General features: G+C 52.6%; 1 protein-coding gene across 4 annotated transcripts; it reads left to right on the top strand.

Moving 5' to 3' along the window:
• The first annotated feature begins 15,121 nt into the window (after nucleotides 1-15,121).
• On the top strand, nucleotides 15,122-25,633 carry Nanos3 (nanos C2HC-type zinc finger 3). Of its 4 annotated transcripts, none has more exons than XR_015735911.1 (3): nucleotides 15,122-15,453; nucleotides 20,240-24,846; nucleotides 25,401-25,633. XR_015735911.1 is itself a non-coding variant. In XM_085682191.2 (3 exons), exons 2-3 carry the CDS (start codon nucleotides 22,035-22,037, stop codon nucleotides 25,466-25,468), a joined length of 537 nt encoding a protein of 178 aa, XP_085538317.1. In that variant the 5' UTR covers nucleotides 15,124-15,453; nucleotides 20,240-22,034; the 3' UTR covers nucleotides 25,469-25,633. The 4 variants fall into 4 exon arrangements, 3 of the variants coding, with proteins under 3 accessions (XP_085538317.1, XP_085538318.1, XP_087756319.1); XM_085682191.2 differs by having other exon boundaries at nucleotides 15,124-15,453; nucleotides 20,240-22,503; XM_085682192.2 differs by having other exon boundaries at nucleotides 15,130-15,453; nucleotides 20,240-22,491.
• The last annotated feature ends 108 nt before the right edge of the window (nucleotides 25,634-25,741 follow it).

Here is a 25,741-nt window from a genome sequence, read left to right as displayed (position 1 = left end):
GTGGAAGAGATGGCCTCATGGCCCCCTGGGGAGGTGTAAGTGAAGACAAAAGTTGGGTTCCAGGTAGTCAGCCCAGCACGCCAGAGGCTGAGGCAGAAGAATGAGGAGTTGAAGGCCAGCCTGGACTGCAGAATGTGACTGAGTCTGGGAGGTAGAGGCAGAAGAGCAGTTTAAAGTCATCCTTGGGCTACGCGGTAAGTTTGAGACCAGCTTGAACTATAGGAGACCCAGCCTCTAAATAAATAGGGGAGGGAGGAAAGGAGGCAGGGAGGGAGGGGGGGAGTGGGAGGGAGAGAGAGAGAGAGAGAACACGGGATTCCCCTGGTGTCCTATGGACACACAGTTCATACAGAAGTAACACAGACTCAGGCACTGACCAGTCTCTGGGGAGGCCCTCTACGTGACCATATGGAGACCCCCATCACACCGAAGTCTCATCTGTCCTTTGGGAACGTCTTTTTTCTTTCCAGTTTGCTTTGTTTTGAGACAGTCTCACTCTGTACCCCAGACTCAACTCACCTGGGACTCATGAGCCTTCTGCCTCAGTTTCCCCAGTGCTCAGATGACAGGCATAAACTATCACACCTGGCCTGGGGACACCCAAAATTCACCAGTGAGTGAACTGGTTTATCACTCTCGTGAGTGGCTTGGGTCAGTCTGGGTCACGCAGAAACCTCCAGCCCCAGAGAAGGGGTTCCTAGGATCCCTGACCCTCACTGTCTGTTCCGGGGTAGCGGCCCTTACCAAAGACAGGAGCCAATGGCATCTCAGCTCACCAAACTCGGCTATTGACTCTTTTGCCATGGAAGAGAATGGAGAGGTCCAGGACAGGCTGCGACCAGATTTTGTGTGCGCGCACACACACACACGTGTACACACACACACACACACACACACACACACACGTGTGCACACACCTACAACTGTAATGTCTGGGCGCTGATTCTCTTGTTCTGTCATGCTCTGACCCACGGAAATGGAACATCTTAGATCCCACCAGGTTGGTGGAGCCGGGGAGGGCTACATCAAGGGACCCTGACAGGTCTGAAGGTCGCCCCACAGGTCATCCGGGCGCACTCGCAGGGCGCCCCGGGCCCCATGGCAACGCAGCACAGAGACATCAAACAGGGCAGCCGCACGTCACTGCGGTTTCGGAGGCTCCTCCCCACTGGCTGGCGGCTGGCTCCTCAGGCCGTCAGGCAGCCCGCCTCCTGTCGCCGTGGCGACCGGCTGTGTTGTGGACTGTCCCGGGCCCACCAGATCCCTGCCCCCTCGCTGGGGCACTGCCGCTCCCCGCATCCGGGGAGGGCGCCCAGCTCTCTGTCATTCAGTCGCCGGTGTGGGGCCTAGTGCTGGGCACAGTGGCCTGACTTTTGCGGCTCAGGGGAGTCCCCCGGAGACCAACGGCTTTGCTAGATTCTCTGGAGGGGTGGGTGGCCATGAGCTGGGTAGTTGCCAGGACGATGTTGGGGTGGGTGACACAGGAGTGGTCCAAGGGATGGGCAGCTACCAGGGCGCTGTTGGGGTGGGTGACACAAGAGTGGCCCACGAGATGGGGAGCTGCCAGAGCGCTGTTGGGGTAGGTGACACAGGAGTGGCCCCAGGTCTAACCCAGCACCAGTAACTGACGTGGAGCCCTGGCCAGGGTAAGGAAGGGGAGGCGAGAGATGTTTAATATGGTTGCCCGTGGCCGCTAGGCGCTGGAGCGTGCAGGGTTAAAGAGAGCCCTTCTCGGGGTCTCCCCTCTTCAACACCCCCTCCCTTCCGGGGGATTTCGGGCCCCAGCCCCTCTGACGTCAGTGTGGTTGCTACAGCAACCGACCGACTTTCCCAAATAAAATTACTGCGGGCGCGAGCAAAGTTTCCTGGAGTCGGCGGCGGAGTAAACAATGGCAGGGGCGGGGCTCGGCACGGGGGTCCCGAGGCCCGAGCGGGGGGGATTCCTGTCCCGGGGCTCTGGGAGAGGAGTCCGGACCCGGGGACTGAGCGCGGACGCCCCCGCCGCACCCACGCGTGTGCACTTCCTGTCGCCGGCTGCGGGAGGAGGTAAAAGAAAGCCTTGACAGGCAACAACCTGAGGAGGCACAGGGAGGACCAGGGCCCACCGAACCCGCCAAACCCATCAGCCAGGGACTTAAAAACTAGTGATAATCCCCCACCCCTACTCCTGGGCCTCACCTAACCTCCAAGACAGGAACAGATTGGCATCTGTTGCCTTCTGCCAGGTGCAGGGAGGGAGCCTAGGTTGGGGCCAAAGCCAATTAAGTGAGTTAGCTCCAGGTGTGCCTGATATCCCCCTCTAAGTGGGGTTTCCAGATCACAAAGCATGCAGCTCCATTAGATTTCCAAATACACGGAGGAGTTCTGTTTCGCTGGGCAGGGAGGGCGTGTTTTGAAAGACAGGGGCTCCTACTGTAGCCCCGGCTGACTTGGAACTCAGACTACAACTCCTGGCAACCTTCCTCCCTCAGCCTTCCAAGTGATGGGATTACAGGCCCACGCCACAGTCTTGTTATAGGTCTGCTTCCCATTTGAGTGTGAGTTGGGCATAGTGGTGCACACCTTTAATCCCAGCACTTGGGAGGCCAGCCTGGTCTCCACAGTGTGTTCCAGAACACATTGTGAGATCATTTCGAAAAAAAACAACAAAAAATATGTAACTGCCCTGTGCAATATTTAGTAGGCAGATATACTAAACAGAGACAAAAACTTATACCAAAAGTGATCTACTCTATATCAGAAATTCAATTGTAACTGGAAGTGCATTTTATTTTAATTAATGCTTTGTTTGCTTTGGTTTTAGTTTTTTTGGTTTTTCAAACTTGCTTTATAGACCAGGTTGGCCTCGAACTTACAGAGATCCTTCTGTCTCTGCTTGGGATTAAAGGTATGTGCCACCACTGCCCGGCTCTTATTTTAATTAATGAATTTTTTGAGACAGGGTCTCACTGTGTAAACCTAGTTAACTGGAACTCAGTCTGTAGACCAGGCTAAACTACAGAGACCCTCCTGCCTCTGCCTCCTGAGTGCTGACATTAAAGGTGTGTACCACACCCAGCATGATTTTTTTTCTTTCCTATACTGGGTTTCTCTGTGTAACCCTGGCTGTCCTGGAACTTTCTCTGTAGACCAGGCTGGCCTTGAACTCAAAGATCTGCCTGCCTCTGCCTGGGATTAAAGGCATGCGTAACTATGGCCTGGTCCAGTATGATTTTTTTTTCTTGTTTTTTTTGAGACAGGGTTTCTGTGTAGTCCTGGCTGTCCTGGAACTCAATCTGTAGACCAGGCCGACCTTGAACTCACAGACTGGCCTCTACCATGTGAGTGCTGGGATTAAAGGTGGGATTCCACCACCACCTGGCTCCCAGAATGAATTTTTTTTTCAAGACAGGGTTTCTCTGTGGCTTTGGAGTCTGTCCTGGAACTAGCTCTTGTAGACCAAGCTGGCCTCAAACTCACAGAGATCTGCCTGCCTCTGCCTCCCGACTGCTGGGATTAAAGGCGTGCACCACCACCGACCAGCCCAGAATGAATTTTTAAAAATTAAACTTTATTTATGTGTGTGTGTTTGCATCTTTGTGTGCAGGGGACAGTGCCCTCTAACAGCCATCAGCTCCCTGCTCCCCACCTGATCTATTCCCTTCCCCCTTCCATTCTCAAACGCTACAGTGGAATCCAGTCCAATGCTGTCCTGGTCGCCCCCGCCCCCTGCCTGTTCCTCAGCTCCACCTCCTGTCCTGTACACTTCTGCCCTGAACTTTGGGAGGATTTTATCTTAGATGCTGGATTTTTAGTGTGGAAGGCTTGTTTTTTTGTCCCAGACTGGCCTCAGACCCCATAGGTAGCCAGAGATGACCTTGAACATCTGACCCTCCTGTTCCATCCTACATCCTCAGGCCCTGCACAGCTCTACCATTTATATGGTGCTGGCTGGCACAGGGCTCTGTGCATGCCAAGAAAGCCCTGTACTAACTGAGCCACATCCCCAGCCCTGTTTGCTTATTTTTAAGAAAGTCTCAGTATATATCCCCAATTTGCAATCCTTCTGCCTCAGCTTTATAAATTCTGGGATTACGGTTGTATGACACCATTGACGCTAACTAAACATCACTCTTTATTAGAAGTGGAAACTGAGACAAGACTTTGCCGTGTGGTCTGGGCCTGGTAGAACTCGCCATACTGCAAAGGCTAGCCTCAAACTTGAAGCAGTCTGTTGCAAAATATTTGTTTGCACTGTAAATATGTGTCTCTGCCTAAGTCACCTTCTGATTGGTTTAATAAAGAGCGAAATGGCCAATAGCTAAGCAGGAGAGAATAGGCGGGACTTCTGGGCAGGGGTAGGGACTGGGAAGAGAAATCTAAGCACAAGATATTGTCAGCAAGTCGAATGTGCGAAGAAGAGGTAATGGAACCGCACAGTAGAACATAGATTTTAAAAATATGGGCTAAGTTTAAGAACTAGTTGGGAATAAGGCCAAGGTTTCATAATCAAAACTAAGCTTCTGGGTTATTATTCGTGAGCTGGCAATCCAAAGAGAGTCCAACAAGAAAAGTTGCTACAGCTGTCCTCCTGCCTCTGCCTTCCAGAGTGATAGGCTCCCAGGCATGCATCATCATGTTGCCGCTGAATTTTTTTTATTTTTTAAAAAGATTTTATTTTAAATTATGAGTATATGGGGTGTTGGAGAGATGCCTCATGGGTTAAGAGCACATCGACCTGTAACTCCAATTCCTAGGAATTCACACCTTCTTCTGACTTCCACACGGGTGCACATACATACATGCAGGCAAAACACTTGTACAAATAAAATAAATCCAAAGTTTAGGAATTAAAATCATGATTGTGTATGTGCACACATGCATGCAGGTGCCCTCAAAGGCCAGAAGGGGGCATCGGATCCCTTGGAAGCAGTTATAAGCAGTTGTGAGCCACCAGTTTTCAGTGCCAGGAACTGACCTCAGGTCCTCTGTAAGAGCAACCAATGCTCATAACTACTAAGGCATCTCTCCAACTCCTAAACATTTCCTAAGTGGGACAAAAGTCATCTTAGGCAAGTGGGTCATGTCCAGACCGAAAACATAGGTGATGGCTATTATGGGGTGCTGGGAGCCTAGAGTGATTGACACTGACCCTTAGGGAGCCCTCTCTGGGTCTCCTCAGGGAAGGTGACCCAGGAGGCACAATGTTTAACTCTGTGTCCAGAACTCAAAAGCAGCACCCAACTCCAGTGTGGAATTGGCATTCATACCTACACACTCTAGAAGATTCCAGACATAATTCCAGCAATCACTCAATCATCCACCTGGGATTCTGTTCAGTATCCTCAAGAGATGGCAATGCTTTGAGATTGTTTCTTAAACTAGGAATGCCCAGGTACGTCATAGGCCAAATTAGCCAGTTAAGTGAGCCAAACATAGTGGCTCAGGTCTGTAATCCCAGCTCCCGGTCGAAACAGAAAGATCAGAAGTTGGAAGGCATCCTTAGCTACATAGCAAGTTCCAGGTCAATCTGTACTACAAAAAACCCTATCTAACCAAGCAACACCCCTCCACCTCTAAAAAAAACCCAATTAATTTGTACCAATTAATTTGTTAATGACTGATGTCCAACACCTGCCTAGACTCCGGGGGAAAAAGGATATGCTCCTGTGGCAGCCTTTGGATTGCCATCCCTACCCAAGCAGTCTGCTTCTAGGAGAGCAGCTTTGACTGTCAAAGTCCACTTCCCACCGACTTCAACAGAGAACCAGGGATGCTTCTGGTTTGAGAATTTGATTGTTCTTGAACCCCGAACGGGACCACCGATGTCTCTCTTAACCCTTTAACCTTCTGCGCACATCTGAACTGCTGGCGTGATCTGAACTCTGACTTGGGGAAGACCACCAGGGGAGCGTCCCGGCCTGGCGCCTGTCCTGGCTGGAGGCTCGAACCCAGACCGAAGCAGGCTGGCGGCGGCCGTTGCCGGGTAACGCGCTGTTTGTTGGCGCGGGGGCGGGGCGGGCGGTGACTCACCGCGGCGTGACGCGGACGGGCGGGCGCCGGGCGGGCTGGCAGCCAGCCCAGGGCTGGCGGCGACGAGAGGACTGCGGCGGGGGCGCAGCAGGGCAGGCCTGGGCTTTGAGCTGCTGCCTCAGTTTACCTTTTACATCAGTAAAATGGCCTCGCTGAAGAAGCAACCATTTCTGGTGCCCCCACAGACCACTTTGAGTCTCCCGCTTGCTCAGAATCCTGTAGCCTCAGTTTCCCCACTTCTAAAGGAGGAAGAAGAGGCTACCTCCAGGCCGGTTTGAGAGTTCCATCTATCAAAAGTGAGTCAAAGGCGAGCACACCCCAGCAGCCCAGCCCGTTGCTACAGGAGGAGCAGGGTGTAGGTGCCCTCCATGGTTGTACCCAGCAACACAAAGCAGTCCGAGCAACGTGGGTACTCCCGGAAGTGGGTGTGGGTCATAGGCCCAAGTAGTTGCTATGGAAGTGACTGTAGAGGACACTTGTGGAAGCTGGAGCGGGCAGCACCTGCTGCGGGTGGCGTCCGGAGGGGGCCTGGGCATGAGTCATTGCCCAGCAATGGGGTTGAGTCACAGGGCGGGGTCCCCGGCACCTCCCCCACCAGCCGCTCCTACAAAGGACCTTTTGAGTAGAGCTCCGCATCCCCTCCCAGCCCCCAGGCTGTCTCTGGTCTTAGTTGTGGGCATAGACACTTCTGGGCTGCCCCCAGGAGCCTGGCCTGGGTCTGGGTGTCTGCCACATGTGTGGAAAGTCACCATGCAGGGCCTGGCATTCCCAGAGAGGGGGCTTCCTGGCCCTGAGTCACTGCCAGGACAGCAAAAGATCATTTTCTCAGGGCCCACGCACGCACGCACACAGCAGCCTAATTGAGTCAGGCTGTCTGATGTCGGAAGAAAAAGCGGGTGCTGGAGGCATCTCCCTGCCTTCAGGACCATACTAGTCTGAGGGGCCTTCTCTCCTTGAGACTTTAGAGCATTCTCAGGCAGGATACAGACAACCGTGCCAGGCCTGAGGACACCAAGAAGTCTCCACATGGGTTCAAGGTTTAAAAAGAAGCTACTAGCCAGTGGTGGTGGCGGTGGCGGGCACCCTTTTAATCCCAGCATTTGGGAGGCAGAGGCAGGAGGATCTCTGTGGGTTCGAGACCAGCCTGGTCTACAGAGTTTCAGGACAAGCCAGGACTGTACAGAAAATCGTTTCCAAAAAAAAAAAAGAGAGAGAGAGAGAGAGAAAATCAACCAGTTGTGGGGTGTATACCATTAGTCCCAACACTCAGGAGGTGGCTCTCTGCGTGTTTGAAGCCAGACTGGTCTACACAGCAGTTCCAGGCCAGCCAGGATACAGAATGAGACTCCCAGGCAGCGGCAGGGTGGGGAGTGCTGGAGAGGTGGCTCAGCAGTGGGACCTGGGCTCAATTCCCAGCTCCAGGGCTGCTCACAATGGTCAGAAACTCCAGTGCCAGGGAACCAGACGCTCTCTTTGCTTGCACGCAAGCAAAACACCCATAATTACAAATAATCGTTTTAAGAGAGAAACTTAATAAAGCATCAAAAAAAGCAGTTGATCATGGATGTTTTTATTTTTTAAATTTGTTTATTGCCTGGCATGGTAGCACACATCTTTAATCCCAGCACTCTCCAGAAGCAGAGGCAGGCAGATCTCTGAATCCTAGGCCAGTCTGGTCCATGAGTTCCAAGAAGGTTGGGACCACAAAGCCACAAAGTTGTGTGTGTGTGTGTGTGTGTGTGTGTGTGTGTGCATGGGCACTTATCTGAATGAATTGAACTCAGGGCCTCTGGAAGCATCTAGTACTCTTAACTGCTGAGTCATCTCTGCAGTCCCAACCAAAATTTTTTTTTTTTTTTCGTTTTTCGAATCAGGGTTTCTCTGTAGCTTTGGAGCCTGTCCTGGAACTAGCCACCACTGCCCAGCTTGCAACCAAGATGTTTTAAATGAAGTCTTGTGACAATAAACCTTTAAAAAAAAAAAGCTGTATGGAAGTAGAATTCATGATGCCCACGCCTTTAATCCAGCATTTGGGAGGCAGGCAGAGCTCTGTAACTTTGAAGCCAGCCTGGTCTACAGAGCAAGTTCTAGGCCAGTTAGGGCTACACAGTGAGAACTCTTAAAATAGCAAGAGGGGCAGAGGGGCTGGGGAGATAGCTTAGAGGTTAGGAGCACCAGCTACACTTCCAGAGGTTCTGAGTTCAAGTCCCAGCAACCACATTGGTGACTGGCATAAAGGCATGCATGCATGCAGGCCGGCAGGCAGAACATTGTATATAAAGAAAGAAATATTTTTTATAAATCTTAAAAAAAAATGGTCGATTGCCACCACTTGATTTCCAATAACATGCTGTGAAAAAAGAGAGCTGTCTTCCAAAAATTGCCCCCGACCTCCACCTATATGTGTTGACATGCTGTAAGTACCCCCAATAAATAAAAATTTAGAAAACAAAGTTCACACACCACTAGGTTGCTAATATGTTCAAATGTATTAACATAAATACACAGACGTGGGCAGACCATCGGCACACTTTGTATTATTTTCTTTATTAATTTTATCGGTAGCTAGTGAGACCTTCAGCTCACAAGAGCCTGTAGCTCCAGCTCCAGGGGTCTCCGAGGGTGCTGTACTCAGGTACAGATAATTAAAAGAATGTTTGCGGACTGAGATGGTGCACACCTTTAGAGCCAGCACTCGGACAGAGGCAGGCAGATCTCTGAGTTTCAGAGACCAATCTGATCTACAAATCTAGTTCCAGGACAGCCAAGGCTACACAGAAAAACGCTGTCTTGAAAAAGCAAAAACAAAATTTAAATAACAAACAAAACAATGTTTTTGTGGGTTTTCTTGTTTATTTTGAAACAAATTCTCACTTGGTAGGCCAGGCAGGCCAGAGCGCTGAGATGCAGGCCTGTAGCACATTATCACTGTGGTATTTTATATGACTTGACTATTTTTTTAATTTATTTATTTATTATGTATACAATATTCTGTCTGTGTATATTCCTGCAGGCCAGAAGAGGGCACCAGACCCCATTACAGATGGTTGTGAGCCACCATGTGGTTGCTGGGAATTGAACTCAGGACCTTTGGAAGAGCAGGCAATGCTCTTAACCTCTGAGCCATCTCTCCAGCCCTTGACTTTTTTTTTTTTTTTGAGACAATTTTTCTGTATTGTTATAGTCCTGACTGCCTTGGAACTAGCTCTTGTAGACCAGGCTGGCTTTGAACTCACAGAGATCCGCCGCCTCTGCCTTCCGAGTGCTGGGATTAGAGGTGTGTGCCACCACTACCTGATTGATTTGGCACTTTTAAATGTTATTTATATTTGTTTGGGTGTTTTACCTGAGTATATGTCTGTGCACCATGTGTGTGCAGTGCTCTTGGAGTCCAGCAGAGGGCATCAGATCTCAGAACTGTGAGCCACCATGTGGGTGAGGGGAATTGAACCTGGGATCTCTGAAATGGCAGCCATTACTTTTAACCACTGAGCCAAGATGCCAGCCCTATTGTTAGGAATATTTTCCTAATGCGAGCTCTCCACTGACCAAAATCCCAATCAAGCCAGATCAAAACAAGCCAAATTAAGAGATATCCAGGTTTAATGGGAGTTCTGCACTCTTGGGTCTCGCAAATGCACGACCACCAGGAGGAAGAAAAAGAGACCACGTGGTGTTGTTCCTCTTTTGGGAGTTCACTTAAATATTCTGTGGGAGTGGTCCTAACCGCCCCCCCCCCCGGGAGGGGTCAGGACCTGGTCTGCTGAAATTTGGAGTCCAGAGTGCTAACTCTCAGGGTCAGGGTGCTTTTTTTTTTGAGTCTGGCTGTGTTGCCCACACCATATGGAGGACTAGATATCATGGAAGCCTCCTGCCTCAGCCTTTCAAATACTGGGACCAAACTGGGGTGTCACACCCTGGCCCACAATCCATTTAGGACCACCCTCAAAGAAACCCTGAGTTCATTAGTGATCACTTCTGTTTTCTCTCTAGACACCAGATAGGTCCCGCAACCCCGGGCTCTCAGTGTCTGTGTATAAATGGGTCTCAAGGATGGGGCTTCCTCACTTTGTAGGTTCACCCACAACTGTAGCATGGACCAGAACATTTCCCCAATCATTGAGCAATACTGACCTGTGGAGAAACCACACTGGAATAATGATGGTGCACGGGAGGACTGGATCCGGGGTCACACACACTAAACAAACAGAACCCACACCAGGATGATGATGGTGTCCTGGAGGGCTGGATCCGGGCTCACACACACTAAACAAACAGTCACCTCTGAGTCACCCAACCCCAACTGTTTTTTAAACTTGATATTTTTGACCAAGTGTGGTGGCACACACCCTTAATCCCAGTACTCTGGGAGGCACAGGCAGGCAGACTTGTGTGAGTTCAAGGCCAGCTTGATCTATAGAGTGAGTTCCAGAACAGCCCAGGGCTACAGCAGAGAAACTGTATAAAACAAACCAAAACCAAAACTAAACTAAAAAAAAAAAAAACAAAAAAACAAACCAACCAATCAAACAAACAAGAAAGAAAGGAAGAAAGAAGAAAATTTCCAGACAGGTCTATCTAACCAAGTTTCCCAGGCTGGCCTGAAACTCACTTTTTAATCCAAACTGGCCTGAACTTTGAATCCTCCTGCCTCAGCCTCCCTAGCAGCTGAGATTCTGGGCATGCACTAAGTTGTCTCGCACGGTATACAAGTCTTTCTGTGGAAGGTGGGATGGAGCAGTACTTAGAAAATAGGCATTGACATGAAAGGGCGTAGCTACAGTAAGTCCTTGGATTCCATTACCACCCCCACGGAAGGAAGGGAGGGAGGGAGAGAAATCCCCAAGGAAGCCAATACCGAAGTTTCCAGTGAGGGCAGGATGTGATGCCGCACCAAGGAGCCACATGAGGACAGATGGAGCCCTAAGGCTTGCTTGCTAGTGCTGCTGCACTATCCATGTGGCCACCGGTCACTTGAAATTCCAGTAAACAGCTGGACACTTGGGAGGCTGAGGCAGGAGGATCGGGAGCTAAAGGTAAGCCTAACACTTTTTACAGTCAAACACTTTCTCAAGAACACAAGCACACACACCAAAATAGTAATAAAAATGAAAATTAAAAAATGAAACGTTAGTAGTGTAGAAAGTGTAAATTTTAGTGTATATTAAATAATCTCAATACACCTGTCTGAAAAATAAAAGCTGGCCGACGCTATGGCTCAGAGGGTAAGATCATCCGCCTGAGGGTGTGTTTGGTCCTCAGGACTTTCACGACGGAAAAGGACTCGGAAAAGTTGTCCTGTAACCTCCAGAGCTCCATGCTTCCTCTCTCTGCAGCCCTGCTCCCTCAGCCACGGCGCCTCCACCCTTCCTTGGTTGTTCAGTCCTCCAGACATGATCCTGAGCCTTTCCCACACTTCCTGTGCCTCCAGAGTTCTCAGATGAGCAAGCCTCACAAGCCCGCGGCTTGCTTGCCCCTCTCCGAGGGATGCAGGCAGGTTTCACATTTGTTCTGTCCGCTGGTAATTATGGATTATGAACTCAGCAGATGTTCTTAGTTACACAAGAGAGGTGAAGACTGAAGGGCTGGGGCTCCAACTCAGTGGTGGGGATCTTCTAGCAAGCAAGAGGCCTAGGTTCAGTCCCTGGTCCTGAAAAGACCAAACCGAACCAAAATCCTTGACTTGGAGGAGGCGATATATGGGTCCAGAGGACACACAGAAGAGAAGGAAGGGCAGCCTGGGCTACAGACAGACGCTTGGGAGGGTAGCAGAGAAAGATGAAGACAGAAAGGAAGTAAAAGAAAGAGGCAGGGAAGGAGAAAGGAGAGTGGAGATAGCTCAGTCAAGAGAGTGTTCACAGAAGCACCATACAAAAGGGCAGTGGGTTGGTGAACAATCAGCAGGCAGAAGCAGTTGCCACCAGGCAGTCCTGAGTCCCATCCCAGAACTCACATAGAGGAAGGAGAAAAGCACCACCACCACCCCGCACGCACGCGTGCAAGTTGTCCTCTGAGGACACACACATACACACATTCCTACACACACACACACACACACACACACACATACACACACACACAAGTAACCCACTATATGACCAGGCTGGTGTCAACTCCACAGAGCGCTGGGATGTGAGAAAAAAAATTAACAGCTGGGCATTGGCACATGTGTGTAATCCCCATGTTGGAGAAATGGAGACAAAAGGACCTCTGGGGCTCACTGGAAAGCTAGTCACGCCCAAGGGGAGCCCCAGGTTTCACTGTGCTCAAAGCCTGAGAGTGGGGGTGCAGACCTTCGGTCCGAGCACCAGGGGTATACAGACCCTGGTGGAAGGAACAGCTGTGTCAAGACTATGCTCAGCTTAAGGCCTGGCAGGAGGACGGAGGGAGAGGTGGGCAATGGAGGAAGTGAAGGCTGGCAGGGGCTGGGTGGACAGGCAAGGCAAAGCCTTAATTCTGAGCAGCTTTGAGTGGTTCAAGCGCCCCCTGGTGAACACAAAGGAACAGCCGGAGGGGGGGAGAAGACCAGGCAGGTAGCAAATAGACTTGTCCAAAAGAAATGCTACTGGGGACCCGGCCGGGGCTTAGGGAAGCAGGATTCTAGATGCATACACAGGAAACCGGAAACCAAACTTAAGAATTCGCTGCACGTTATAAAACGTTTGGCCTCTGCAGCTGAGAGGATGGTGCTGCCGTCTCTGCAGGCAGCGCAAGTGGCAGAAGCTGGCTTGAGACTTCACGGCCAGCCTCCTTCGTGTCGCCGCCTGGGCCCCATGCGGGGGGTACAAAGAAGGCAGCCCCTTCCTTCCCGAATGACTTCTAAGTGTGCGAGCCTCATGCTTTTGAGCACCCGTGGGCTACGCCCAGAGCTGCCGACGGGGATGCTGAAGTCCAGGGTGGCCACATCTGGGTCCTCAAGGAGACCCAAAGGAGGCAGGGAACCTCGCAGAGCTCAATCGGAAAGAACGGGGAGTTCTCCCCCTGCAAACAGCAGCCCAGGCACGGGCTTGCCTGTGGCTCTAATTCTGTCGTGGGCTCTTGGGGGTGGGTGGGGGGTGGGGGTCTGACAACCGGAGCGTAGACTGGTCACTTAGCTAGCAATGAGAAATCCTCTCCCAGGACAGTAACCGGTTCCGGAATGCAAAGGCGTCTGCCAAGGCCCAGTAAATAAACCACAGGAAGGGAAGCCAGACGTTCCGAGAGACGCCTCAGAGTGAGTCTGGTGCAGACGTCACTTCTAGGGGTGGGATTATTTCAGAAGAGCTCTTTCAGCGTTTTAGCTGTGGGGGTGGGGGAAGCGGAGTGGGTTGTTTCCCAGATTGGGGCGGGAGGTCGAGGTCGAGTCCCCGTTTGCTGTAGGAGGGAAAGCTCACTGAAGAGCAGCCTGACCCAAAAACTGAGGCGCGCTGGAGTCTGCTGCCCCCTACAGGGCACTAAACAAGCCGGAGAGCCCAACCGGGAAAAGAGAAAAACACAAGACTCCCACTGTGAATGTGCCGCCTAGGGCAAGAGGCTTGCCTCTCTGTGTCCCATTTGTCTCCTCTGCGAGGAGGACAATATCCCCTTCACTGACTTTGCTGGTTTGGCTCTGAGATGTCACTCTTTGAAGCTCTGAGGGAAAATACAAACCGCTCCAATGTTGTCTCCCCAAAATCAGTGAGAGGGATAAGCGAGTGAATGGGCGTGTATTCCAAAGCCACCCCTTCCAGGTTGGGCGTGGTAGCAACGCGTGTAATCCCAGCATTTGAGTGTGGAAGCCAAGAATCAGAAGTTCAAGGGCAGTCTTAATTTCGTGCGGGGTGGGGCACACAGAGGTGTCGACAAAGGTGACCTCACGTACAGAGGCCCAATTACTATTAGGTGTTTGGGTTTTTTAATTTGTTCTTTGAGAACTTGTAGCTCAGGCTGGCCTTAAATTCTATGTAGCTAAGGATGCTCTTGATCTTCTGATCCTTTGTCGACCTCCAAAACACTGTCCCACCATGCTTGGTTAGTGCTATGCTAGGCTGGAGCCCAGGGCTTTCTGCACTCTGGGTAAACACTCGACTAACTCACTCTATATGCCCATTTAGGTCCTTGCACATTCCTCCCTTCCCACCCACAGAGGATTTTCCTGGGCCAGCTGAGACTTGTCTTTCTAAAGACCTGTCTTTCTAAGGAGGATGTCTGGAGGGGGAGCCTATCAAGGAGAAACTGAGGCAGGATTGGAGTTAAAGGAAGGCAGGCGGTGGCCAGGAAGACCAGGACTGGAGCCCTACAAAAGTGAAGGCTTGAGTTTGAGGGGGCTCAAAGTCCTCAGCTTGGGGCTCGGCTTGGATGGGGTGTGCGCGCGTGCGCACACACACACACACACACACACACACACACGAGTGTCATCTGTTGGCTCAACCCCAGGCTGGTCTGACCTTCCCCCAAGCAGCTGAGGCTGTGGCAGAACTATGTGTGGGTGTGTGAAGATTCTGGAGGGGCTTTGCCAGTGCTTCCTGCCGGTGTGCTGCTGGGGGTAGCTGCCACTTTTAGGGGCTCTGGCAGACCTGGAGCCCTCCCCCACCCAGTGTGTGCCTCATCCCAAAAGGAGCTTGCACAACCAGACTGCATGTATGCTTTTTGTCCCATGGTCCCAGAAGCAAGTGTTAGTTCCTACCAAGAACCTGATGGGCCTGCCCCTGTTCTGTAATCACGAAAGCTGTATGGGTATTTTGTGTTCTCAATAACTGTGTGTGCTCTCAGACTGTCTGCTGGTCTCTGTGACATGCTCTGGCTTATTTGGTTTTTGTTTGTTTTGCGACATTATAGCTCAGGATCGTCTGAAACTCAGTCTAATCCAGGCTGGCTTGAAACTGCGGTACTCCTGCCTCAGTTTCCTGAGTTCCGGGGTTTAGAAGTGTGGAGTAGCTCACCAGCCGTGTTCTGGTTTTGTGACTTCAGCTTCAGGTTTTTTTCTGGGCTGTGCACCCGATTATGTGTACATGGTAGGGTGTGAGCTGTGAAACTGGGCTCTGGCTGGGCATATTCAGTTCTCAGAACATTCCGTGCTGTCCCTCAGAGTGGCGTCTGCCGCTCCCAGGTATCCCTACGTGTGTGGCCGCCACCCCCTTCGTCCGGCAGGCGTACGCCCCAAGGCCCCCGCGCACCTTCCCTGTCTGTGGCCCGCGTGCCTTTGTGCGCGCGTGCTCCCGCCGCGCCTGGAGGGCTGTGTGCAGCCCGGGTCCTTGCCCGCGCCTCGGGTCTCCCGCGAGCCACAGCCTGCAGCGCGGGGACTTGCAGGCGGCCCGGGGCGCGCACAGCCGCAGCTGGACCCACCGGCCGGCGCCGCGCGGGGGCCTCGGGGGCGCGGGCGCGTGGCCGCGGGTTCGAACCGCTCGGTGCCTTCCCGCGCGGGCGGCCAGGCGGGCTCCCGGGCCCTGGCGGAGCGGAGGGCGCTGCGGCGGCGGAGATGAGGTGAGCGCGGACCGGGGCGGGGGGCGCACCTGCCGGTCACGGCCACGGCCGAGGCCTCCATTGTTCCCGGTCGTGCGGCCCGGGACGCCGCCTGCATTGGGACACGGCTGCGAGCGCCTGGGCCGGGCCGACCGGGGCGCGGGGCCGGGGCGCTTTGTTCTCGGGGCGCGGGGCGGGAGGCCGCCTCCGGCCGGGGGCACGGACCGCATCTGCACGGTGATTGCGGGGGACAAGGTTTGCCGACTAGAACCCGCCCTCCAAAAGTGGCCGTAGAAAGGAAAGATGGCCCCGATCACTCTGCTGAGGAACCCTAGCTTTAAAGCGGCCGGGCGCCTTTCCCAGGGACCTCGCCCTGGAGGGCATGCATGCTGGGGCTGGGGGTTGCAGAAGCCACCTCTTTGGCCAACTGGGGGCTGAGAAAGTACCCCCATCACACTTGGGTTCCCCATCTTCTTTCCACCCATCCCCCACCGCTCACAGACGCACTTGCCAAACCAAAATTAGTCTCAAGTCATCAGACAAAGTCCTAAAAGCCACACAGTGTGACACAGACACACACTATCCAATTAATAATCTTAAATCCTAAGCACATAGTCAACCGCACACTGACACCCGTGCACACACTGCACCCACAAAGGCTGGAAAAATACCTCCGCAAAGGAACAGTCACCAGAGAGTGGCACAATGTAGAGACACACTAGTGGTGCCCATCCTCACCTGGTCACTCACATGGTCAGAATAACTAACAACCCCAGGTGCAGGATGGTCCCCTTCGTAACTTGGTTTCCAAACCCACTTCCAAATAAGGACACCCCTCATATGAGGCCAAAGCAGGTCCCAGCAATCCTGACAGTCACCAGAACACAGGTGTGCAAGTTGACACAGATACCCACAGAGTCACCCATAGAGCCATGACTCCTTATGGAGCTGGACATGGTGGCACAGGCCTCTCCTCCTAGCCCTTGGGAGGTGGGTGGGGGCTGAGGGGTAGCTCCAGGCCTGCTTGGGCTACAGAGTGAATCTGAGGCCAACTTAGGCAATTTAGAGGCTGTCTTAAAAAAAAAAAAAGTTAAAAAGTGGAGGCCAGTTGTGATGGAGCAGTTTTAATCCCAGCACTCGGGAGACAGAGGCAGGCAGAGCTGAGCCTGGGCCAACCAGGGATTCATTGGGAGACTCTGTCTCAAACAAACTAACAAACAAAAAACAGACAGACCTCCACAGACATCAAAATCAGCAATTAGCCGGGGATGTGGGACGTTAGTGTTAAAGCAGTGTACCAACCTGGCATGAGGATTAAGGCCCTGGGGTTTGGTGCTGATGTCAAAACAAAAACGACTCATGGAATTTAGACCCAGAGTCTCCTACCCTAATGCTTTCATTACACACATGAAGACATTGCTGGTTACATGCATACAGAGAGACCCACAGAGAAAGGACGCACGGGTGAAGCCACACAGATATTCAACAGTTTAATATTTTGTAGTTAAGACTGGTGGTGGCGGCGCACGCCTTTTATCCCAGCACTCGGGAGGCAGAGGCAGGAAGATCTCTGTGAGGTCAGCCTGGTCCACAGATCAAGTTCCGGACAGCCTGTGTTGTTTGTTAAACAGAGAAACCCTGTCTCAAAAAACTGAAAAAAAATTTACTGTTGTTACTGAGACAGGGTCACACCATGTGGAACTCACTGTAGAAAGACCAGGCTGGCTTCAAACTCACAGAGATCTGCTGCCTCTACCTCCCGAGTGCTGGGATACAGGTGTTCAGCACCACACCCAGCCCCCCCTTTTTTTTTGCTAGCTTCTCACTAGATGATCTCAGGCTTTTATCAATAAGCACAGAGGTGATAGACAGGTCTCACAGTCACCATGTCCATTAACACTGAGCAGCTAGCTACTGTGTGCCAGGCAGCAGCTGACTCTGGGGACACACCTATGACTCAGTGAATTCCCTGCCTTTAGTGGGGCTGGGCCTGAGGGATGCCATCACCGACAGACTACAGTCACCCAGTTACTCTAGCAAAGCCCAGACGCCCACATACACCTGCTCACACAGCGACCTGCAATTAAACTGGAGCTTGACACACCCACCTACAATAATGCTGGCATCTACACACAAACAAACCCACAGGAGGGATGTACATACATTGACACCCACACACTTGTAGCACCACCCACTATGGCGGGCACACAGACTCACCCCACCCCCCACTGAGCTCCATTAGCCCATAGGAGCTTAGAGCCGAAAACTCCCCAGGAACCCATTAACAGGTGTGAGTTTGTAAGGACAGCCACCTTGATGCAGGCCAGAGACCACCCTGCATCTTGAACATCAGAAGTTCAAGTGTCTGGAGCTCCAATGAGCCCTTCATCGTAGCTCCCAACCCAGGAGAAGCCAGGCCCCTCTCATCCACAATCCTGGCCTCCCATCCATCCAGTCTGGAATTTTGGCCTTTTGGCCTACCCACTGTCCATAGGCTGCATAGGACACAGGAGCTCCTGTCTGTGTGCCCCTATCAAAGACCCTGGAGAAGCTTGGGTGGGAAGGGTGGGTACCTGAGAAGCCATATAGAGGTGTAGCCAGCCTGGACCATATGACCCCATAGAGATCCCCATGTGTCTTGTCACTATACCCCAATAATGAGTCCTCTGTTTTCCAGGTCCTACCTGCTCTTCCCTTCTGCCCCACTGACTTACACATAGGCATTGCACACCGAACACTGCAGACCCCAAGAGCTCTATACAGCAGAGAGCTGACCCTTCCACTAGTCCTGCCCCTTGATGGTCGAGCTAGCCCCATCTGGCTGGCACTGGCATTTCACCTCAACCTGACCGCCAGGACAGCTGCCCAGCTTTCTAGCTGCCCAGAGTGATCCTGGGGCAGGGGCAGGGCCCACCCAGGGCACTCCCAGACAGACCCTCTCGCTGCGGTGCCCAGGGCACCAGGACCTGGAGTTGAGGATGGGAGGAGACAGTTTCCCACCCCCACCCTAAGGGACTTCAAAGTCAAACCTCCCGCCCTCCCGCCCAAGCACCCTAGGCCCGCAGACACGTGGCCGGAAGTATGCGATCAGCCCCCAGCCCAGGAACTCAGAGCAGGGCTGTGAGCCCCACACACCAGGGGGCATGGCTGCCAACAACCTCACAGACCGCACCGGGAAGAGAAGGGACAGACACACAGTCGCAGGAAGGGTACAGTCAGACCCAGACAGGCGACCCCCGCTGACAAAGGGCAAGCAAGCGCAGACAGAAACAGGGCGGGAAGCCTGCACCACGCCTGCAGACAAAGAGACAGGAGGGGGCGGGGCCTGGCGACTCCGCCCCGTCCCCCAGGCCAGACTCCCACAGGCACGCTGTCCTGCTGGGAATTCCCACAGCAAACACCTCCCGTTGTGTACGGAGAAAATCAGAGTTCTGAAGGGCCAGTAAGCAGAATGCACTGATAGAAATAAAAGAGGGGTATCTGCGAGATGCCCTGCATTGCTCAGTGTCTTGTGTGCCTCCTGCACATCCATTTTAGCTTTCAGAAGCCCCCTATAAACTGTTCTGAACTCGCGGCGTTCCCTTCCCCAGGGGTATAGTAGCGACCTGTACAAAGTCACTGATTGCGGCTCACCTTCCGCTGATCGATCTAGGCTCGTACCTCCACAGAGCGGAGAGCGTCCAAGGCAGGAGATCCGCCTTTCCTACGAAGGGCTGCCCCTAGCCTCTGGCCTCAAAAGGGGGGCTGCTGGCCAGGTACACGGGCCTCCGGGGTGGGAATAGGACCACTCCTGGGAACTGGGCTGAGGAAGTAGGGTCAGGGCACTACCAGGTGGGAGTGCTTCCTGAGCCTCGCTGGTTTCTGGGGTCTGGTTTGGGTCAGCGGATTGGGGTGGACCTTAGAAGGAGCTGAGCTTCTAAAGGATTTCTGGGGGTGCTCTGGAAGCGCACTAAGGTGATAGACAGTGGGACCTAACCCCTCAGGTGGTTGAGTTTGGAGGCAGATCTCAAAGGACCGGCTTGCAGGAGGGTCCTAGGGATGCCGGCAGAGGCCTGAATTGAGGGCAAGTCTGGTGCTACATAAACTGGTCCCCCCACCATCCAGTTCACACAAGCATGGTTACACTTGGTGCTCAGACTCTGTCTTGTGTGACCTCAGGAGATCCCTGAGGGTAACCACATCCCTCATTCAGGTGTCAGGACCTCAGGTTGGCAGTGCCAGGTGGGCACATGCACCACCCGCAGCCAGCGGCCTAGGGAATCTTGTCCTGTCCTCAGACCATTTAGAAGCCTGGGCGTAGGGGGAGGTAGGTGGGTAGAGGGCAGTGCTGCCTTCCTTTCTAAGCCCACTGCTGGGGCTGCTAAGGGCAAGGGCGGGAGGTGGGCTCAGGAGGAAACTTAAGTTTAGGGACAATGGGAAAGTAGAAAGGTCTACACTGTGTTGCCCCTTTATTTATCTCACAATCAAGCTTGCCCGAGGAGAAGCAGTTACTTTGTTTCAAAGGAACTTGTTTACGGTTCAGTCGCCTCCCAGACCAGAACCTGGTGGCCAGCAGACTTCCAGGGTGGCTAGGAATCTCCCTCGGTGCTCTTTTGGCCTCGTTCCCCCCCTCCACGAATTAGTGGAGGAATCTGCACCTCAGGACCGCTTTGGAAGGCTTTCTTTTTATCTCCCTCTTTAGCCCCGGCTGGCCAGGAGCTGCAGCAGTTCTAAGCCTCATTGTTGAGATGTCAGGGCCACTACTTTGGGTACATCCCTTGAATAAAGTCTATGAACTGAGACAGGCACATTGTCGCCTCTGTTGCAGGGACCACGTTTTTAACGTTATGATTTATATTTGTGCTGCTTCTCCTGAGTCTCCACAAAGACAATTGATGCTGAATAACTGATGGCTGGTTCCACGGGAGTCCAGGGGACGCTGGCTTCTCCGTCACCTCTCCAGGCCACTCCCCACTCCAGTTCTCCAAGAAACTTGCCAAGGGTTTGGGGGAACATTCAACCTGTCGGTGAGTTTGGGCAGCTCAGACAAACCATCGACCGTTGAGTGGACCCCGAGACCTGGAACTGCCGTCTACCCCATCACCATCCTGACCCTTCTAGACCTGGGAGATGTCCCAGGCAGCCTGGCAGCCTCTCTCTCAGGCCACAGTAAAGGTCACAATCAACATTCATTGTTGTCGGTGGGTTGTGAGGAGGAGGCCAGACCCACCGGGGGATGAATGTCACTGTGGCTGGGCCATACAACTGTCTCAGGGATGAGGAGGAGGAAAGGACCCCTTAGGTATCCCCAAATTCTTTAGCCTGTCACTTGCTCCCCTTGAGAGATGGACTGGTATCTGGGATTTTGATGGACAGATTGAAATTGGGAAATAAAGTGGGGACTCAGTGGGCAGAAACCATTCCTGGAAGGGTGGATGTTTGCTCAGTGAGACTTCTGGAATGGGTGGATTGGTAGACGGGCATGTGACAGATGGGCAGAAGTCTGCCCCAGCCATTGGTGACTCCCGACCAAGCACTTTTCACTTTTCCAGGCTCGGGCTGAGGCCTCCTCTGACTGCAAGCAGTGTTGGGGGTCAGAGGGCTGGTATGCGCTGGGGTGCAGCCTACCAGCCTGTGCTTGAGGGCTCTTTCCCTTTCTTCATTGCTCGCAGACGGCAACCTTGAGCTGACTGAAGGAGGAAGTCTCCACTTTGTCACAGGACAAACAGCTGAGGTGCCTGTTAACATATCAGAGCTGACACTGGCTGCCAGGTTTTCCCAGTGTCCCTCTGTAGTCCCTGCCTGTTACAGGTCCTCCTGGCTGGCATACCCTGTCACCTACCCTGAACTTCTCTAGTTCGGCTGGGCCGCCCTTCCCCCAGCTTTTCTGGTTCCTACATAACCCAGCCATTTTGGTTACTTTTTTTTTTTTTTTTTTGCCTCTTGGCCACCATTCCCAGTTCCCCTCCCTCTCTCCTCACATGACCGGGCTCAATCTGCTGGTCATGTCCACTCTGAACTCTGCAGATGTCTCTGCCTTTGCCTGTTCTGTCCCTTTTATCTACACTCAGCCTTCTCCACCACGCAGGGGCAGTCATGTCCTCCTTTTGTTTCTTTTTGTCCTTCACACTTGATGACTACGTTCCCAGCCGCTGAAGTGGGCATAGAAGTCCCTTAGTGAAGCCAGAGCCTTGGGACCCAGTCCTCGCCCCACCCCCCTCCATGCACAGGCCCCTTCCTAAATTCTAGGATTGCTAACTCCAAGGCCACCTGGTCTCTTCTCCAGCCCTGGGGAAGGAAGAGGGAAAAAAAAAATTAGTAAACCACGGTCAATGTGTTTGGCCCTGGGGCAGAGTTCTTTACCTAGCTGACCACCTCCCACAGGGAGGGGAAGCCTTGGGGGTTCAGTGGCTCCTGGTTTACCTCCAGCCCACACAAACACCATATACCCCCTGGGCAGGTATGTAAGAAGCCCCCAGTGACAATGAGGGACCCCCCAGAGCCTGCCTGCTCCACCCACTCACATCCCCTCAAGGTAGAAAAGCAGCCAGAGAAGCTTGAGCTTCAGAGACTGAAGCAGGAGCCAGGCAGCGATTTCCCTCAATCTGCTCCTCTGCCCGGCCATGGGGACTTTCAATCTGTGGACAGATTACCTGGGTCTAGCAAGCCTGGTTGGGGCTCTGCATGAGGAAGAAGAGCCTGATGTCAGGCTGGAGCCCAAACCAGAGCCCAAGCCAGGCCCAGAAAGCCAGAAGGCCAGCAAGGAATCCTCAGCAGCTCCTGAACGCCTGTGCTCCTTCTGCAAGCACAACGGGGAGTCCCGTGCCATCTACCAATCCCACGTCCTGAAGGATGAGGCTGGCCGGGTGCTGTGTCCCATTTTGAGGGATTATGTGTGTCCCCAGTGTGGGGCCACTCAGGAGCATGCCCACACTCGACGCTTCTGCCCACTCACCGGCCAGGGCTACACTTCTGTCTACTGCTACACCACCCGGAATTCTGCAGGCAAAAAGCTGACCCGGCCGGACAAGGCAAAGTCGCAGGATGCTGGCCACCGCCCTGGAGGAGAAACAGCAGCAGGTGTCTATGCAGGTGGTGTAGGGACTGGGTGGAGAAGGGACCCATTTTAGGCTCTCAGCTCTTTGGGGTGTTTACGTGTGTGTGATGCCAGTATCTTGCAAGCTAAGCAACCAGTTGTGTAGAACTGACAGCATTCTTCAAGTGTGGCTCAGGAGTGTGGGGTGTATGTTGCTGTGTGGTGGAGCATGGCTCGGGAGTGTGGGGTGTATGTTGTTGTGTGGTCTTTCACAAGTCACTCTCCTGCTAGGTGGTGATGGCACACACCTTTAATCCCAGCGCTGGGGAAGCAGAGGCAGGTGGGTCCCTGTGAGTTCAAGGCCAGTCTGGTCTATGGAGCAAAGCTATGCAGAGAAACCCTGCCTGGAAAAACAAAACAGAAAACAAAGTCACTCTCCCTCTGAACAACTCAGGCACGGGGTAGTCAGATGTTCTAGGGTGTGGTGGTGAGTTCTGATTTCTACTTGGGGATCAGGAGTTGTGAAGATTTGGGGAAGCTGGGGCTGGGCAGATGGCTCAGTTGTTAAGAGCTCTTCCAAAGGTCCTAAGTTCTCTCACAACCATCTGTAATGAGATCTGGTGCCCTCTTCTGGCCTGCAGGCAGATACAATACTGTATACATAATAAATAAATCTTTTTTTAAAAAAAAAAAAAGATTGGGAGAAGCTGCTAAACCCTTCCTGAACCCAGACATCATTTGTTCATTTGCCAAATAATACTTTCACGCCTGGAACGGGGAGCACTTGGTTCAGAAGAAGGGGTGCCACCCAGGACTTCCTGGAGAAGGTGACTTCTAGGAGTCTTAATTCCTTCATTTCTGGTGTTGGAGGTGGGAGGTGTGGCCTGGGCTTCTTGGAAACTTTTATCATACAGTCCGTGTGACTGGGTATGTGCTGTGGGGTGGCTAGAGATAATTGGATCTTTGGGGTGTCACTTAAGGGAGTTTGAAGTTAGGGCTCATGCATAGTGTTTAAGAGACCCTGAGTTTGCTCTGCATTCAGAAACATAAAAAGTTTGGGGTGCCATGCCAACATGAAGACTCAGTGGGTAAAGATTTCCTGTAATGCTGATCTCTGAGGTCCGTACAGGAGGAGATTTCCTTCAAGTGTCCTCTGACCTCCACACCACAAACACAGCAAGGAGGCTTCTCAGAAGGGTTCCAGAGCCCCATGGCTGTCATGGACCTGAAGACTCTGCTCCAAGCCAGCAGGGTAGGAATGGGGGGGACGGGATGGGGACCCCTCAGGAACTTGCTTGGTGGATCTGTGCTGTTACAGTGTGGGGTCTCCCCATCTCCCCGACAAATGAGAGCAACACCCTCCAAGGCCAGGCCTTAGCACCTAAAACTAAAAGGTTTTTAAAGATTTAGGTGTGTGTGTGGTTTGCCTTCATGTATATCTGTGCCCGTGCACTTAAGAAGAGGGTGTGGGATCCCCCGGAATTGTTATAGATGGTTAGAAGCCAACATGTGGGTTCTAGGAACTTAATCCCAGTCCTCTGGGAAGAGCAGCCAACACTCTTAACTATAAAACTAGCTCTCGATGGCCCTATTTAGTTTTAATGGTTTACATGCCAATGGACCCTAGGGCCAGGATTTCAGAGGCAAGGGTCTAGCTATATATAGCATAGCACCCCTGTGCATGCTGTCCTGGCATTTCTTTCTTTTCTTCCCTTTATTTTTCTTCCCTCCCTCTCTCTTCTTTCCTTTCTTTTTTCCAGACTGGGTTTCTCTGTGTAGCCCTGGCTGTCTTGGAACTCACTCTGTAGACCAGGCTGGCCTCCAACTCACAGAGATCTGCCTGTCTCTGCCTCGGAGTGCTGGGATTAAAGGCGTGTGCCACCACCACCCAGCTGAGATGCAGATAATCTTATTTGGTGAGTGTGGATGTTTTGCCTGCACGTATGTTTGTGTGCCACCTGTGAGCAGTCCAGAAGAGATATGAGAAGCCCTGGAGCCTGAGTCACGCTGGTGGTGAGTGACCGGCCACATGGGTGCTGAGAACCAAACGGGGTCCTCTGCAAAGGTGCTGGGTTTTGGTAATCTAGCTCTTTTTTTCTTTCTTTCTTTTTGAGACAGCAGTTCACTTTGTAGCTCAGGCTGTCCTGTAGTGTGCTGGGATGGCAGGTGCTTGCATGTCTAATGGCTCTGCAGGCCTCATTTCCTCTGAGGCCTAAGGAGGGAAACTGAAACTTTGAGGGTGGGACACTCAGGTATTCTGCTGGCTGCTTCACCATGGTTGGTTGTTCGCTGTGTGTTTGTCTCCCTGGGTAGTCTGGGAACTCCGAGAGGGTGGCAGTGGACTGGGTGTCTCCATAAACCTTGCAGTGGAACTCTGGTTAGAGGCCGGTTATCTGCAGGTGAGAATCCCATTCTGTGAAGTTTTTGTTGTTGTTGTCGAGACAGTTGAATATGCCTCAGCCTCCTATGCTGGAATAGACATGAATCCCCATGCCTGCCTGTTAAGAACTTTATGTTATTGGTCTTATGTGGAGATGGAACCCAGGGCCTTCTGCATGCAGCACCACAGCCCCATTCCTCCCAGTGGGATCTTGAAGGGACTCAGCCCTGAGAAGCTCACGATGAGGAGTTACATGGGGATGATGGTTTCAGAGTTCTGAAGGGAGAGGAACACCTTCCTGGTATTGGAGGGTGTCCTCACTAGCATGCTGTCACAGCAAGCTGAGCATTGCATTTGGAGTGTAAGAAATGCAAGGTTCCATGCAGCCTGGCTGAGATATCACTGTCACTTGAGTGGCATTTTGTGCTTTGCTCTGGGTCCCAGGATGACAATCCCAGGTGTGGTCACCAGGTGGCTCAGCAGCCCGGGAGGCCCCAAGTGCCATCATGAGTAACCTGCTCAGCTATCTGAGCCCCTCATTTCACATTTCTCTCCTCTGCTTTCCATCTCCAGGTTCCAAAAGTGGCAGGAAGCCCTCTGGACCTTCACCCTCGGCCTGCAATCCCTCCACTATGGCCTAGGAGCTTGGAGTGGGGAGGACCATGGGGTACCCTTGCCAAGGCATGCTGGAGACTGGACCTTGCTTAGCACTGAGGCTGGCCAGTCTTGTTGGAGATCGCCAGCCCTTCCCCCACCCTAGTCCTGCTTGTGTTGTTGCAACAGCACCCAATAAATGGTAAAGAGTGGAGCCTGGTCTTGGGACAAGTTGGCGTGAATCTGGCTGGCAGGGACCCCTCTACTCTACAGACCACATCCTCACTCCGTCACCTCCCATCTAACAAACTGCTCTTTAA

Source organism: Myodes glareolus, chromosome 22, assembly GCF_982192425.1.
Source record: "Myodes glareolus chromosome 22, mMyoGla1.1, whole genome shotgun sequence".
In the NCBI taxonomy this organism is placed as follows: Eukaryota; Metazoa; Chordata; class Mammalia; order Rodentia; family Cricetidae; genus Myodes; species Myodes glareolus.
The sequence above is the reverse complement of the archived record's forward strand: the minus strand, read 5'-3'. Positions and strand labels throughout refer to the sequence as shown.